Source organism: Gymnogyps californianus, chromosome 23, assembly GCF_018139145.2.
Source record: "Gymnogyps californianus isolate 813 chromosome 23, ASM1813914v2, whole genome shotgun sequence".
In the NCBI taxonomy this organism is placed as follows: domain Eukaryota; kingdom Metazoa; phylum Chordata; class Aves; order Accipitriformes; family Cathartidae; genus Gymnogyps; species Gymnogyps californianus.
In genome coordinates, this window is record NC_059493.1 from 1,262,182 (window position 1) to 1,277,778 (window position 15,597).

General features: G+C 45.3%; 2 protein-coding genes and 1 long non-coding RNA gene across 6 annotated transcripts in view; 1 reads left to right on the forward strand and 2 right to left on the reverse strand.

Annotated features, from left to right (window-relative positions):
* Positions 1 to 1,581: 1,581 nt before the first annotated feature.
* Positions 1,582 to 10,467, reverse strand: AP3M2 (adaptor related protein complex 3 subunit mu 2). Of its 2 annotated transcripts, none has more exons than XM_050910351.1 (8): positions 10,152 to 10,467; positions 7,872 to 7,881; positions 7,036 to 7,173; positions 6,417 to 6,502; positions 5,759 to 5,892; positions 4,680 to 4,887; positions 3,701 to 3,845; positions 1,582 to 3,267 (listed from the first exon to the last, which is right to left on the reverse strand). In XM_050910351.1, exons 1-8 carry the CDS (start codon positions 10,422 to 10,424, stop codon positions 3,167 to 3,169), a joined length of 1,095 nt encoding a protein of 364 aa, XP_050766308.1. In that variant the 5' UTR covers positions 10,425 to 10,467; the 3' UTR covers positions 1,582 to 3,166. The 2 variants fall into 2 exon arrangements, with proteins under 2 accessions (XP_050766308.1, XP_050766307.1); XM_050910350.1 differs by having other exon boundaries at positions 7,710 to 7,881.
* Positions 10,468 to 12,103: 1,636 nt separating this feature from the next.
* LOC127025401 (uncharacterized) lies at positions 12,104 to 14,780 on the reverse strand. 2 transcript variants are annotated; one of them, XR_007767665.1, is made up of 4 exons: positions 14,739 to 14,780; positions 14,267 to 14,390; positions 13,046 to 13,098; positions 12,104 to 12,868 (listed from the first exon to the last, which is right to left on the reverse strand). It is a non-coding gene; the product is annotated as an uncharacterized LOC127025401 (long non-coding RNA). The 2 variants fall into 2 exon arrangements; XR_007767664.1 differs by lacking the exon at positions 14,739 to 14,780 and adding an exon at positions 14,574 to 14,638.
* A 212-nt stretch (positions 14,781 to 14,992) lies between these two features.
* The window catches only part of KAT6A (lysine acetyltransferase 6A), a 51,278-nt gene continuing 50,673 nt past the window's right edge, over positions 14,993 to 15,597 (forward strand). Inside the window, exon 1 of one of the 2 annotated variants that reach the window (XM_050910140.1) lies at positions 14,993 to 15,075. The gene's annotated coding sequence lies outside the window, so the exon portion shown is untranslated. The remainder of the gene's footprint in view (positions 15,076 to 15,597) is intronic. The other variant, XM_050910141.1, reaches the window with a different exon arrangement.

Genomic DNA, 15,597 nt, shown 5'->3' on the forward strand with positions numbered 1-15,597 from the left:
AAAAGAGACAAATTAATTTCCATTCCTCTCCCCTAAACCCATTTCCAAGTGCTGCTGTGCCTCGCTATCCTGGCATTCACAAGCCTGCCAAATCATTTGCAGCCTGTAAAACACGCAAAACTGTTCCAATGAGTAACACAGGTAAGTGTCCTCAGGAATGCAACTTTTGTTCCACAATTCAAACAGTCTATTAAATACATTATTTGAGCTCGATGTGATCTAGCAGCCACCAATAAAATGTAACTGAACCACACCTGATACTGATATCTTTTAGAAAAATACATCCTACAAAAATGTAAGTTGCAGAGAATAGTTTTACATCACAGCTGTTACCAGCTCCTTGAAAATACCCTTACATGAAATATCCAAGGTGACAAGAGAGCTACACAGGGCTGAGCTGCCATCTCTGCACTGGTTGCTTCCTTCCATCCTGCTCCGTCTTCTGTGACTTCTCTGCGGCTGACTTAAAGAAGGGCCCAGAATCAACTCCAAATTTTTCCAAATGCTTCTTTATCCCTCATTTTGGAATAGAGCCTTAATCTGGGAGATTTACCAAATCCCAGTCAAATAACTAGAACTTAAGTGCTCCAACCTTACTTTAACTTCTTGCATTTGATTTCTCAAAAGTTGCTGCCACCTAGCTCAGTGCATTTAACTGCATTTCTCTGGCTTGTTTACCCATTACATCCCTCCCTGATAAAAATCCCCGAGATGGTTTCCATCTCTATGACAACAGCTTTTCCTCTTCTTATCCTTTGCCCTACTTGCCCTCTTCCAGCACACAGTAGCACCATCTTGAAACAAGGTCTAAGACAATAATGACTGCCATCTGCTTGCCTCATCTTTCTTTTCCCTTTGCAGTTGATAGTCATATTCAAGTTCTTTCAGAACCTAAGTCAACATCAGCATTTATTGTAACTGAACTACACAGCTACACCTCACATTTTCCCCCAAAACTCCTTATATCATCATCTACCAAGTTATCTCAGTGATGTTGCTCCCTGCTTCCCCCTTCTGCCCTGCTCCATCTTTCATTCCATAGGAACTTGCAGCCATCTCAGACTGATATAGAAAGCTTGTCATAAGGGCCAGACACCCTTATGCATGCAAGAAGCCTTTCAAGATCTCGAGTAACATGAATCACTTCAGCAGGAAATAAAAGATACTTCAAAAAACAAAGCTACAAAGCCAAAGGACAATATCAGTACTGGAGAAGCAGGAAGGTGAAGAGGTATTTCATTGTCTTCATAATTAAAGCGCAGCCCTTAGCCTGCTACCCAAAACCCTACCTAGTACACAAAAATGGTTCAGCTGCATTCCTAAAGACGTTTTCACTGAGGTTCTAGGAAGAGCTCAGCACTCCTTTTGGAAAACACTAAGAAAAATTACCAAGAAAGCAATTAATTTTAGCTTTTCAGACAGTGACTTAGTCCCAAGCTTACAATCCCAATTGCATAAAGACATTTATCTCCATAAGGCACTCACTATCCACAATCCAATTGGCATAATTTACCTTCCTCCTCAAATACCAACTGTATTTCTTGTAAAGCCCACACAAACCACTCTGAAATGACACAGATGACATGTAAAAATGAATTTTATTGATGCCCTTGCTGAAGGTTATATTTGCACTGAACATGCTCAGCCGTAAGGCCATCTGCTATGGCATTCATCAGTTGCACTGGAACTTGCAATTGCACAAGCAAGATGCCACTCATCCACTGCAAGTAGCCATCACATGCAGAATGTATGTTATCCTTCGTTTAGAGCCACCCTGTTCTATTCACAAGCATGAACTGTACATGCTGGACTCCACAGCCACCTGACAGATGCTGTAGTCACATGTACAGCAGCTTAGGGACAAGTTCTGCACACAGAAAACACATTGGCATCTAGTGGCCAAAGAGCATATTACAGACAATACGGAACAGTGCAGATGCCTCTCATTTCATATTTATGCTGTACAGAGAGATGCAGCACAGACTGGAATGGGCAGATGCAGCAACAGCTCCTGCCGAAGAGATGGTCCCAGTGAAAAATCCAGCGTAGGATTGAATCCACCTGCACAGCAGCTGATTGGTACAGGAACTGGAATGAGGTAGGAAAGCCAGAAACACTACAAAGGTACCAGGACACAATTATCTCAAAGACAGACATCAGTGAGCAGGAGAACAGCAGTATCACCTTCATTTGTAATAGGCAGGCAGAGACAAAAAGAGGTTCCAACAAGTTACTAGGATAGTGATTGTCTTCATTTAGCCACAGCTTCAGTTTCCATCAGAGTGCTATATCTCCACAAAAATTCTCCTGCCTGTCTCTTCCCTGACTCCCCAAAGAAGCTAGGAGAATCCCTACTTTCAAATAGTGATGAAATAAGAAAAGAAGCAGAGTTACATTCAGATGTCACCACCCATCAGTTACAAGATCACATACGTGTGCTACAGTCAGCCCTTCATAGGATACCATACTAAGATTTGGATGGGTTTCCAGTCTATCTCCAGAGATTCAAGATACTTGATGACCAAGATGGCTTATGAAATATCTAGAAAAAGCATCCACTTCTTCCCTTCCTCCCTCTGTGGCACCATGCCTAATCTCAGGCTTCTTAACTTCCCATCCCGAGTGGGACAATCTACCTTTCCACTTCTTCCAGTCCGTTTGAGGCAGAATGGCTAGATGATCTCTCTGCTGCCAAGAACTACACAGCTCTCCACCCTAACGCCCAGTGATGGAGAAGGGCAGATGCCGGACCATCACACCGGAGTTGAAGTTTGTGGAAATTCAACTTTGTATCATCTACAAAGGGATAAAAGCCAACCAAAATATAAGGAAGAGGAGTTACAAAAGGCAGTAAATCCCTAGAATTTCCTTTAAGACAGCAAAATGAAGGTGATACAAGCTTACATAGCTGACTCACTAATCCCAAGGGACCTGAACACCTCTCCCATCTGCCATTGTTCCAAATACTTCAGACTCAGCTAGGGATGAGATGGTTTCAGGTCAACCTTACTTTTCCCTGCTCCCCAGCACCCTAAGCACTGGCTCTCCTGCTCATGCTACTACAGGCAAAGGAGCAACCCTAAACAGATGGATCGGGTAAGAGGCTGCATCCAACAGCCAGGGACAGGAGAAACAGGAAAGTGCTCTTCCTCACTATCAGGATCCTCTAGGTTCGGACTTGGAACTTGCCAGCCTTAGTCATGTATTTTATCCCCTTGAAGGGCTTGTACTTCTCCCCATACATGTCCAAGCGATTCACCTTCAGTCCTAAAGGCAAACAAACACAGCGTAAGACTGACTGCTGCCACAAACAAAGCAGACAGCCCTTCAGGATAAAGGAACAGAAGATCATACTAGAGGTGCAGAAAGCATAGGGAAAGTTTTAGCAAGCAGTAAACAGAATGGAGAAAAGCTGACAACTGCTAATTGTCAGAATCATTCTTTACAAACACATCCATACCCTAAAATTCTTTATAGGTCTGTAAGCACAAAATGCAAGGAAATGTAGATAGGCTGTTTCACAGAGCATCAGAGAGAACAAATCCATGTATCTGTAGTCAAAGCACATGATTTTTTTACTTGAAGAACATGTTTCAGATAGAATGTACTTCATAAGGCCTGCAAAGCTACTTCAGCTACGTGCAGAGTGAGCACTGACACAGCAGAGAATATTCAGCTTCTTTACCTGACAGTCACTTACCAGATATAGCCAGCTGCTGAATTTTAAACTGCAGGTTAATGGTGGGGTTTTCATCTGGTTTTGATGTCCCAGCTTGCAGGCTCACGCTCCCCTTCAGGCTTGGCAGCTTCTGGGGGTTTATTTTCCCCACATCCCATGACAGCAACTTCAAGGAACAGAAAATGCAGCAGTGAAACAGAAATGCTGTAACACTCTCTAAAAAAACAGTCCCCTTCCAATGACAGCTTTTAATGTTTCTTTATGGAAAAGATCTTTGTCTTAGTATCTTGCCTTTCATATTGGACAGACACAGTACAGGCTTAAGGAGCAGCTGCCTCGAACCTTTGTTCTCCCTCTCTCTTTCCGTGAGGTTCCCCAAAAGCCTACCATGAATGGTATTTCCACTGCTTGTGCTACAGGCCCCATTTCCTATGTGTAACAGTGACAAAAATAATGCAGAATTGCCCCCTTTCCAAGTGGCTGAAGCCACGTTGCTTGAGGCTCTACTGTGGGTAAACCATCAAATTTAAGTTTGCAATAAGGAAAAAAGTGAACTCGGGGCGGGGGGAGGAAATCAAACAACAAAACCAGAACACCCCAAAACAAATCAAACCCCACTAACCCACCCAAATCCTCAGTGTTTGCAAAGGACCAAGTCTAACGTGCAGTACTAGGCATGACTGACAACTAGATATGCAGAAGTTTGTAAAGCATCCACCAGGCTAATGCCTCATCATACAATACCAGTTCTTGGATTTTCTGCACACACCAAGCAACCAGAACTACAATCTACTCAGACACTGAGCTATTTGTTGTGGGGATTAAGACAACTTCTAGTATGCAAGTGTCCAGAAGAAGTTCTCACCCCAAGAAAAGATACTGCCTTCAGAAAAGCAGTGTTCAAGGAAATGTTCATGTAAGCATGAACAGCTCAACTTAATTTGCTGAAAGGTAAAAAAGATTTAAAAAAATAATATCTAATTTCTCTCTTTCCTCTCACCTTTGTAACTGGATCAAAGATATGTGTTCCCTGAGAGGGTGTGAGGGTCATATTTAAGACACCTTTTGGCATCTGGCTAGTGACCATCACTCCCTCTACAGTCTTCCCCATAGTCTGCTTCGGCCCCACGGTGATCTCAAAACGTCCCAGTGAGCTGCTATCACGGAAACTGATGTTGTGTTTAATGTAGACAGGAATTGCCACAAGACTAGAATAAAGACATGAACAGAAAGTCCTTGTCAATCTCTCGCCTTCATCTTTGCTTCTCCTGATGCAGTCCTTGCCTTCTACACTGAAAACATTGGAAACTAATCTCCTTAAAAGAGAACGAAATTTTATGCTCATTTGTTTGATCTAAGAGCAAAGTCAGAATCCTGTTCTCAAGCCTTAATTACACTTTTTTTAATCAAGCTTGCCATATCTTAGTTTTCTACCTCTCTACAGGACGGGTAACTACATCCAATGTTACAGGACACTTGAGCAAAGGATGAGGAATGTGTTTTGCATGTCATAACCAAGCTGGCAAGTAGTTCCAGGCAGTGCAGCAGCACTTGAACTTCATGCTTGTGCTTTTGGTTGGATTTCCCACTCCTTTTCACATACTTGAGATAAGTCTGACAAAGCCTAACAAAATGCTTTAGTATCTGTAACCCCAATTAGTACTTGGTAAGCTGCTTCTAGAAAAGAGCACGAACGGTAGACAAGAACTTGTAGTTCTATTAAGAGAGATGTCAAAAAACCAAGATTACCAACTATCTTGTTTTATTCTAAAAGTTTTTTATAAACATAGGAAATCAACAGCTTGATTACTCCATATTCCCTAATTCTTTCCCTCTCTAGTTTATTCATCTGCTACTAGTCTTTGAAAAATGCTAGCTGACCAAAAAGAACTTACAGAATCACTGCTCCAAACAAGGAGAAAACATGTGTTTTAAAAAAGGAAAAGTGCGAGTTACCATGCACCTCTACTTCATTTGGCACAACATGCCACCTGATCTTTAAAAGCAATTCCTTCCCCCCCCGCCCCAAGCCAGGAAGATCCAAATTTTGTAATTCACAGCACTACATTCATCACCTACTTCTGAGCACTGACATGGTAGGAGAGCAAGCGAAAATTTCCATCAGGTGGAATGAAGGAGAGTATTCTCTCTGACTCCCAGCGCTTAAAACGCACACATGGATGAAAGCTGACATCATCCAATAACCGAGGGTTCTGAAATAAAAGAAAGTCACAAGGTGAAGGCAGTACTATTTCAAATAACCTCTTCTTCTTCTCAGTCTTCTATCCATGAAGGGCCTACCATTCGACACACTCTGCTCACTTGAAGGTATCTACATTCAGACATGTTAAGCTATTTGATGCTGTTATACCTGTGCGATAGCAGTACTCAATAACCTCTATCCTATTTTAGAAAATTTAGTCATGTCAAATAATTACATTGATGCATACTCGTAAAAAAGATGGCCTTTTAGGATATCTGCCTAAAGCACCATGGTATCTCAGAAACTTAGTCACAGCACACGCTAACTACTTTTAACAGAGTCTGAAAATAAAACCTTTAGGCTCAAAGTTGCTGAAGTTCACTATGAGTTTCCATTGTCAGTTCTTTCTCTTTTTGTTTGGCATACTCGGGTTCTGACCTACTGGAATCCATCAGTGCGAGACTGAGATCCTAGTAGCAGGGCTGGCAAACCCTTTTCAAAATACTTAAATAAAGATGCATCCTTGAGCTTTACCATAAAGGAGAGGGTAAGGTCTGGCATCCCAGTCAGCTTGACACAAGCATCAATCACCCCTTGGATTTCAGCAGTAATTGTGGAACCTGCAACAATAAAGTAAACATGGGAGGTTATGTGAACCTAATCAAAAAAATCCCCATGTGGAAAAACTGTCAATGGGGAGGAAGGAAATTTATTATCTTTATGAAATGTCATGGCTCATTATGTTGCCCGCTCAACATTTTTCTCATTCCCAACGACTTCTAGAGAAGATGCATACAAATAAGAACCACTGACACCAGCAATGTCCATTTTAATGGCCAATGACAATAGCTCCCAACTCTAACAAGAGTAAGATGCACAAAAACTAAGGAGATAGTGCTATGCACAATCTTCACTCACCTTCTACTTTCCCGATATAGAATTGCTTACAAGACCTCAGGAACAAGGACAAGTGAAAACATTGGTACCTCTCTAAAATTTTTGACTGAATAGCACCTACAAGTTGGAGTGAGAATAGGAATAGAGCTTCCCACACACACTTAGATGAGGGAGCTCCTCTTTGAAAAACCTAAATCTCTCTTCAGGCACTATCAGGACAAGTTACCCTCGTCTTAGCCAGAAGCAACTTCCATACCCGATTTGTCAATGATTGCATCTATCTCCTCAATCACATCAAAATACGCCTCATTGTTGGTATATTTTACACCAGTACGTCTCCAAGGCACCACTGATAGCTGTCCAGTAGGAAGCTGGTCACCCACGTTAGTGCTTCCTGGAAAAAGAAAGGCAATCACAACAACCACAAAAGTTAGACAATGCTCCAGAACAAGTCCTTGGCCTCATATAAGTTAATTGTAATTAATCCCTGTGAACCTCTATCTCTTTGTATGAGAGCAATTACTCTTCCAGAGTCACTGTTTGTATTCTACAATTTACATCTCTTACATCCAGCTCTAAAACATATCACAGTAAGGCACGGGGAAGTGTAACTAAAAAACAAAACAAAAAGCCACCCCAACAAAAAAAACTCACACCAAACTAACTCATCCAGGAAGTCATGTCATGGCTGTAACTGGAAATGTAATCTGTTTCAGTTAAAAAAAAACAAAACAACAAAAAAACAGCTAGTGCTGGAACTGGAAGGAACATCAAAGCAAAACACTAACACAGGACTCCCTAAATACACCTATGCTGGGGCTTAGAATGGTATGGGACAACATAAGTTTTCTTCACCCATGTCATAATTTACTTATGCAGGAATATTGCCACACGGCCTCCCCAGTTTATCTACTTTTTGTTTGCCTGTACCTGTGATGGTGTTGACAACTGTTCGCAGGATAGTGGGAGGTTTTATCAGTTCCTTAAGAATATTAGACTCTGTTGCCAACGGAAAGCCATTGTCCAGCATCTCCTCGAGCACCTCATAAACCACCACAACATTGTCCTTGATCATCACCTCTGAACAGACACCAAAATAATCCTGTGCAAAAGAAATAATTAACAATCTCTGAAACAAGAGTCTTAGTGATCATTCAGTTCAGTGTCCTCCCACACAGAAATAAATCAAGCCCCTTCTTGGAGGAGGTGAAACAACATCGAAACTCCATGTATTAGTACAAGCACATCAGACAGACTGACCACTCCAACAGACATGCACAACTCTGAGCATACCTCTGCCACTGCCCCAGCAAGCTGGCAAATCACTGCATCATCATATGCTCTTATTTCCTTTCTATAGAAGAAGATTCCCTTTGATAGCTAAGAGATTTTTTAATTAGCACTTGAAAGTGTCTCAATTGCAACTGATTAAGCAGCAATATTAATAAGAAAAACTTACTTCCTGCGGCCACTGCTGACTTGCGTGCAGTGATGCCTTTCATTAGACTCCAGTATTATACATTTTTCCTCAGCTGCCCTAGTTTTTACCTACAGTACTCTCAATATTTTAACTGTGCAGCACTGCTGTTTAAGGAATTCAACCTCTCCTCATCAAAGCTTTTCATTTACTTTTGTCATAATGCTCGCATACATATAGGCAATAATACAATTATTAACTTCAATTCTGTAAATATTATTTTAGAATTTATTTTGATGTGGAATATAGGGGAAGCAGAGCTTCAAACTCTCTGCATATTCTGCCTAAGTCCATGTTGGTTTTACAGGAGAACATTTCTGAAGTCCATCTAACACACTACCTACGTTTTTTCATTCTGATACCGCTTGGGGTGTACAGACTGCTTACACATCCTAAGATGTATTAGACTAATAGCAAAGTCCAGTATTCCGAGAAGTCTGAAAAATAATTCTATCCATGTAACAAAACCCTCCTTCCTCATAATTTAGGAGGTGTATAAAGCAGAACCTTAGAACATGAATCATAACAGATCCGCAGACCAGTTTATTCCCCAGCTTGATTCCTCTACTGTTTCTTCAGCTCCTACTCCAAAACAATAATTAGCAATATTAAAGTTTGCAGTAAAAATATACCAAGTCCAATTGTAAATCTGTAACACAATGTAGGTATAGAAAACTAAGTGGAGATCTTTCAAGATTCAGCATATGTTACAGGAAGCAGTCCCAATAATTCAGCAATTTTTACAACTGAACATTTAATTTACTCATGGTTTTATTCTATGGGGACTTCATGCCTTTTTCTGGAGAGAGAGTGAGCACATGCACGCAAACACAAACCTGAGCTTCTAGTTACTTACAGCGATTAAAGATATCAGGCATTCTGCACAAAGCATGAGTATACATAAACTGTGACACTAGAGAATTCCTAGTCCTCCACTACAAACACTATTTCTTTTTCAGACGTATCAGATTTTAACATATGGCCAAGCCAGTGAAGACACACTCATGCCTCGTCCCCTCACAAAACCAAGACCTAAGCAACTGACATAGTACATTTTTGGCCTGAACAGCCAATCCACTCCCTGAACTCAGTGAAACATAACTCAGCCTACACTCCCATTCTGATTGGCGCCTGGAAGCAAAAGCTCACATGATACTTGTTTGACCAAGCACCCATATTTCCTGTATTCTGGTAGGATGCTGGTCACAAGACATTTCAAATCCTGACTACACAATCCTGTTGTTAGCAGGCAGAAGACAGACATCTTCACTATTTCCCTAAACTGACCGGCAGTCACATCAGCCATAGCACAGAGGGAATATGGCTGCTCTGGGGCAACTCCTGTGACTCACTTCTTTAGGAAGCAAATATACTTCCAAAAAATATCACTAGATGTAAGGACGTACATAGGTTGTCACTAATTGACTAAAGCACACGGCTATGAATCGCAAAAACTCCTTGTGAGAACAAGGCCAGCTTGGTCTTAGTTCACAGCTCCTAGAAGAGACAAGGCTGCAAAACAGAAATATAAATCTTGAGTGCTGAAAGGTCCTTTCTGTGAGCATAGGCTGATCTTGAATCCGTCGTCATCCTAGGCAGTACATTCCTAACCACCGCAAGCCCTCGAGACCCACTCTAGATCCTCACAGGTGCAGGATGAGAATTTAGAGATAGGAAAAACAAAAACCTCATTGCTGCTAACTTGAAGGACTCCTTTTCCCCCCCGCCCACGCCGTTCTCCTTTACAACACGACAGTGACCTGGGGCTCTTCCTCTTCTAACCTCCCCGGCACACATCAACTAACCCTTCTGCTAAAGCAGCAGCAGGGAGCCACCCCGCGCCGCGCAGCCCTCGCCCCGCCGGCGCTCCCCCCGCTCGGCCGCGCGAGCCCTACCTGGAAGGTATCGACGACGCGGTGCAGGAACTCAATGACGAAGAGAGGCGGCACCTCGCTCTGGATAACGGCCACGAAGAAAATCTTGTGGCGGTAGACGCTGAGGAGGTAGTGGTGCGGCGTGGGGATCACCGGAGGCACGTTCTCCGCCTCCGAGGCCCTCTCCTGCGCCTCGAAGAAGTAGTCACACACGGAGCGGCTGACGACGCTCTTCCAGTGCTTCTCCAGGAAGATGTCCCCCGAGGCGTTGATCAGGAACAGGCTGTGGATCATGACTGTGGCGGGCGGGCCGCACGACAGGGCCGTCCTGCAGCGGGAACCGGAGCAAGGCCTCCCCCGCGCGCCCGCGTCCTTGCTGCCACAGGCTCCACCCCGCGGCGCGCGGATTGGCAGCGCGAAAAACTCCTCCTAACCTCTCCGGCGGGGGTCTGGCAGCGAGCACTCTGATTGGGTGACCCACTAACAGCCACGCCCGATAGGCCCAGGAGAGGCGTGCGGATGATGACGCAGAAGAACGGCACGCTGCGCTCGGCTTCGATTGGGGCAGCAGCCTGCCCGGGCTGCAGACAAGCTCGGGAACGCGCCCTGCAACGCCCCACCAGCCGCGGCCCCCGCGAAGGGGCGGGCAGCCCCAGAGCGCGCGCGCAGCGAGCCCCGCCCCCCCCGGCAGCACACGTCACCCGGCGCGGCCCGGCAGGGGGCGCCGCGGGGCGCGCCCGCGCGGGGACCGCCTGGGCTGGACCGGCGGAAGCGAGCTGGGGTCAGCCCTGCCCGCCGCCGCCCCGCGCCCTGCAGGGCACGCCCGCCCCTCGCGCGCCTCCCCGCGCCCTCCTAAACTTCCGGCGGCGCGGGAGAGTTAGCAGCCCAGGCCGCTCACACAGGGGGGCTGCCGCGTGTCCGCCTTCTCCCCGGTGCGAGGTGCTCGCCCGGGCTTTCCAGATGGGGTGGTCAGAACTGCACTCCACGCTGGAGATAACAGAGCCTGCGGCCTTAAAAATGGTGCCTGCTTCTAATTTTTTTTAAGGGTACCCTTTTTTAGACTAGACATCTTAGTATAGTCTATAAAATGTGTTAAGTAACCCAGTTTCTACAGTGAGGAGCCGCTAGTCAAATGTTTTCCACTATTATTTTGCTGGTTTGTTCAGCACAGAGTAATAACACTACTGACAACACAATCCAGCTGGCATGAAAGTGACAATTGTCATGCAAAATGCATCTAAACTCTACGCCAAGTGACTCCTTCGCATAATTAGAACAGGTGTTTCACGTTCGTGTAGCAGATCTCTGGACTTCTGAGTCAGGCAGATGCCATTACAAATAATTTTCCAATTTTACGACTCCGCTGGGAACAAACATAAACACAAGAACAATGAAAAAGAAGTCTTTTCCGTCCCATTTAAATAAGCCGTCTAAGCGTACAACCTTTATTACATGGGAAGGAAGGTGACTGCCTACTGGTTAGGACTGCTTGCATAAGCATTGAAAGACTCCAGCCTGCGTCTTTACGCCTGACTATGCTGCATGACTGTGGGCAAATCTTTTAAGCGGCGGTATCACCAAGTCTGGAAGATGAATGAGCTGAATGGACTGATAATGTCAGAATGCAAAAAACTGCACAGTTCAGAGTTTATATTAGATCTTATTTTCTATTGATACATTGTAGCTATTTTTCCCCCAAAATGGGGTGGAGGTCAGTTCACTCTGACATTACCTTTTAATACTACTGTATGCATACATCCTTATTCAAAGTATTAGATCATTCAACATGCACTAGATGAGCTTTTTGCTGTAGCAGAAAATAATGAAGGAGAAATGACCTATATATTAATTTCTCTTTTACGGTCATGATTTGTATCAAATGCACCTTTTAGACATCAAATAATGTTTTTTAAGTGTCTAATTCAAATTACTGTAATGAATCACACATTTGAGAGCAACAAAGGGGTAATAATTTGTCATTTAATTACAGCACTTCTAAATTTAAAATAATTATTTATGATTTTAATATAATCACTTTTAAAAGAAAGGTATTGTAAAGATTATTGTATTAGTCTATGAGGCTCTTGGAGACTGTATTAATGGGAGTCATATAGGTATCACAGACAGAAAGCAGCAGCACATAGTTAAATTGACCAACAACATACATTTGGTTCTCCGAGAAACTCAAACCTTTTATGTTTTTAACCTGGACCTTAAAATCAACAGTCATGGGATATGTCTTTTCAATACAGCCGTTTCTTTTTTGTCTCATGAAACACAATTCAGTGTTGACTGTATTATACATTGTTTAAAAACTGCCATTTCCCTCTGACCACTTGCACCCATCATCAAAATTGTTAGTATTATACCCAGTTCCTGATGTTCTCACTTCTGTATTTTTACTAGGGTTACTTCAGTTTCTTTAGCCATCAAGAACACTGGTGCCAACACAAAAGCAACCATAGGGGAATTAATTATTTCTGCACACCAAAGGAAAAGGTTGTTGAGAGAAAAGGGGAAATACATTTCTGCGTTAAAATCAGACAGGCTTATTAAAGCATCTTGCTGGCACCTGCAGAGAACAATTTGCAGTTACACCACTGTTTGCTGCAGAAATGCTGCCTGGCTGCTTCCAAACTGTTAGCACAAAGCTCATGTTTTGTTCTGAAAGTCAGTCTCCACAGTGGTTCGGGAGCTTATATAAACTGGAACCTAAAAGGAGAACATGGCAGAAGATGCTGCCAGAACAGAATTTCATTTTGCTGGTTAATTTACTGACAGCCTGAAAACTGCTCACACTATACTTCAGTTACAGTACATGAACCCCCAGAGAAACCTAAGCACAGTCAAAGAGCAGTGCTACAAAATGGTGTTGCCAAACCATGCACTGTCTTTATGATAAAACAATTCCTTACCATCTGTAGTTTGCCATATGCAGGAATTCTGATGATTTAACTGTTAGCCTGTGCTGTGAAAATAAAAAAGAGAGTAGAAGAAAACAGGACATCTTTTTAATTTATAATAGTCAACAAAACCAATTAATTTTGCAAGGGTGCTAATAATAACCTACTACCAATTTTGAAACAGAATAGAGTCTACAGACTGATACGCTGTGTTGTAGGAACACAGTTGGGTTTCACTACTATGTACTGAATCCTCTTAGTCTTACTTTACTTTCTTATCTGGAAATTACATTTATATTTCCATTAGCTTTTCTGAATATAGCACCACAGCCTTGTAATTTAAGGCACTGGAAGCCATGCAGCATAGAACCACCTGAATTTTGAAGACTCAGGAAGAGGTGGGAGAAGAGATTAATTTGTAGGGAGAATCCAACTCTGACAAGACAAGGCCAGACCTCTATACTCTACATGGCAGAAACAGAACTGTTTGTACAGTACCTTGTACAATAGCATCTCAAACTCCATTGCCTTCAAGTAATAAGTAACTCCCTGAGAAAATTTAACTTTTGCACTGAAAAACCTATTTTGTTAAAACATCAAAAGAGTTCCTGTTGCTCAAAAGAGAAATTTCTCACCTCAAGACACTAAACAAAGCCATTCAGAAAACATCACAAGTTTGCTTTATCTGTCTCCACAACGTTTCTTAAGATTTTATTTTTTCTTTTCTAAAAAGGGAAGCTCACATGAAACTTTACACAATAGCTGTCCTTTAAGGCAATGGTGAAAAATGCCTGCTTTATAATGTGTACACACAACTGGTAAACTGAGCCAGAGGTTAGAAAAGGTTAGAGAATTGCATGCAGCACATAGCCATTCAGGATGGATAACAAAATGAGATTCTTTCAATCAAATATAGCCTAGGAGAGAATGCTGTCAAATGAGAATTTGCTCTTTGCACATTTCTGCCAACTTTCAGCACATGCTAGTCCAACGTTATACCTCTGCAGAGCAGAGGAGAACCATGCTGTTTTACAAACTAGCCAAGGGTGGACCTCTGTTCTCGGACAGACCCCTTTTGATTTCAGTGACAAACCGCCAGCTCTGCAGAGCCAAGACCAAAGTACCTAGATAGCTCCTAAGTTATTTCCGTGTAGAACAGCTAATGTTTTGGCAGCATATTTTTACTCTGCAAACTAAAATGTATCAAAGGTGTCAGGAAGTTACACAAATTACCTCACAAAGATGCCTAAGGATAGAGCAGCCTTTAAACGCGTGCAGCTGAGAGGTACAGGCAAGGCATACCCACTCTCCAAGCTAAATGGTATCGTTATTTCAGAAGTCTACATCACTTCGGTACCTTTAAATCAGAAAAATCCAGAGTCACTGTTCCAAGCGCAAGCTTAATTAAGCCTAAGAGATGGATTTCCTACCTTACAGGTTATAACCATCTATTACCAGACCACGACCTTTAGCCCAAGCCCTCCTGCCGCCCAGCCGTTCCCGCCCGGGTCTCGGCGGTCGGAGCAGCCGGTAGCCATACCCCCGGTCGCAGCCTCGCGGTTTCGGAGCGCGGAGGACACCCCACAGCCGTAGCGAGACGTCCCCGTCGGCAGCCGCTCTCGCGGCTCCCGCCTAAGTGCTGTTTCCAGTCAGCCTTCACCGAGCGCCGCCGCCTTCCCGCCCCGGCCCCGCACGCTCTACCCACATGGCGCCGCAGGCCGCCCTCGGCAGCCGGCCCCGGGGCGGCGGCCCGGCCGTTCCGGCTGCCCCAGGAGCGGCCCCGCCTCCCGCCACCACCGCCGCGCGCTCCCGCCAAAGGCCCGGTCTGCCGCAGCCTCCGTCTCCGCGGCTCTTCCCGGCGGCGGCCGCTCCCGCCCCGCCGCGCTATTCCCCGCGCGCGCCCCCGCCCGCCGCGGGCTGTTCCCCTCCCACGCCCCCTCCCCCCGCCGCAGAGCTCCGGACCCAAGATGGCCGCCGTGTCAGTTTCGGGCTTCGCCGCCGTCCGGCCTTTGCCTCTCGGTTCCCGTCTCTCGCAGGCCTCGGTAAGTAGCGCTGGCGGGACCACCCCGGCTCGGGTGCCTGGTGCCGGGGAACTCGGGGGCAGGCGGCTGGCGAGCTCCGTGGGCTGGGGAAGGGGAAGGCCCGCTGGGCGCTCCAGGCTCGCGGCCTGTTCCGGCCCTGCCGCCGCTCTGCGCCAGGCCCGGACCCGGCCGCCCGCTCCCCTGAGGCCCGCCGGGCCTACACCCTGGGGAGGTGGCGGCCACGGTACGGCGCGGATGAGGGGGGCGGTGCAGGCCGGGGGGTCGCGGGCTGAGCTCCTCTCTGGCGCGAGAGAGCGCGGCTGAGGCGGGCGCGGGCGCGGGCCCGGCCGAACCGGTGCGAGGAGCTGGGCTGCACTGCCCGTCTCCGTGGGGGTGAGGAACGGTGTGGGGTCCGGCTGGCTGTCGGGGCTGCGGCCTGCGCCCCGTTTCTCCTGGGTCCGCTGGTGCGAGTCTCTCGACTGAGACAGCGCGCCCCTCGGGGCGCCGTGTGCGGGGCCTGTCCGGGATAGGGATGGGGACGAG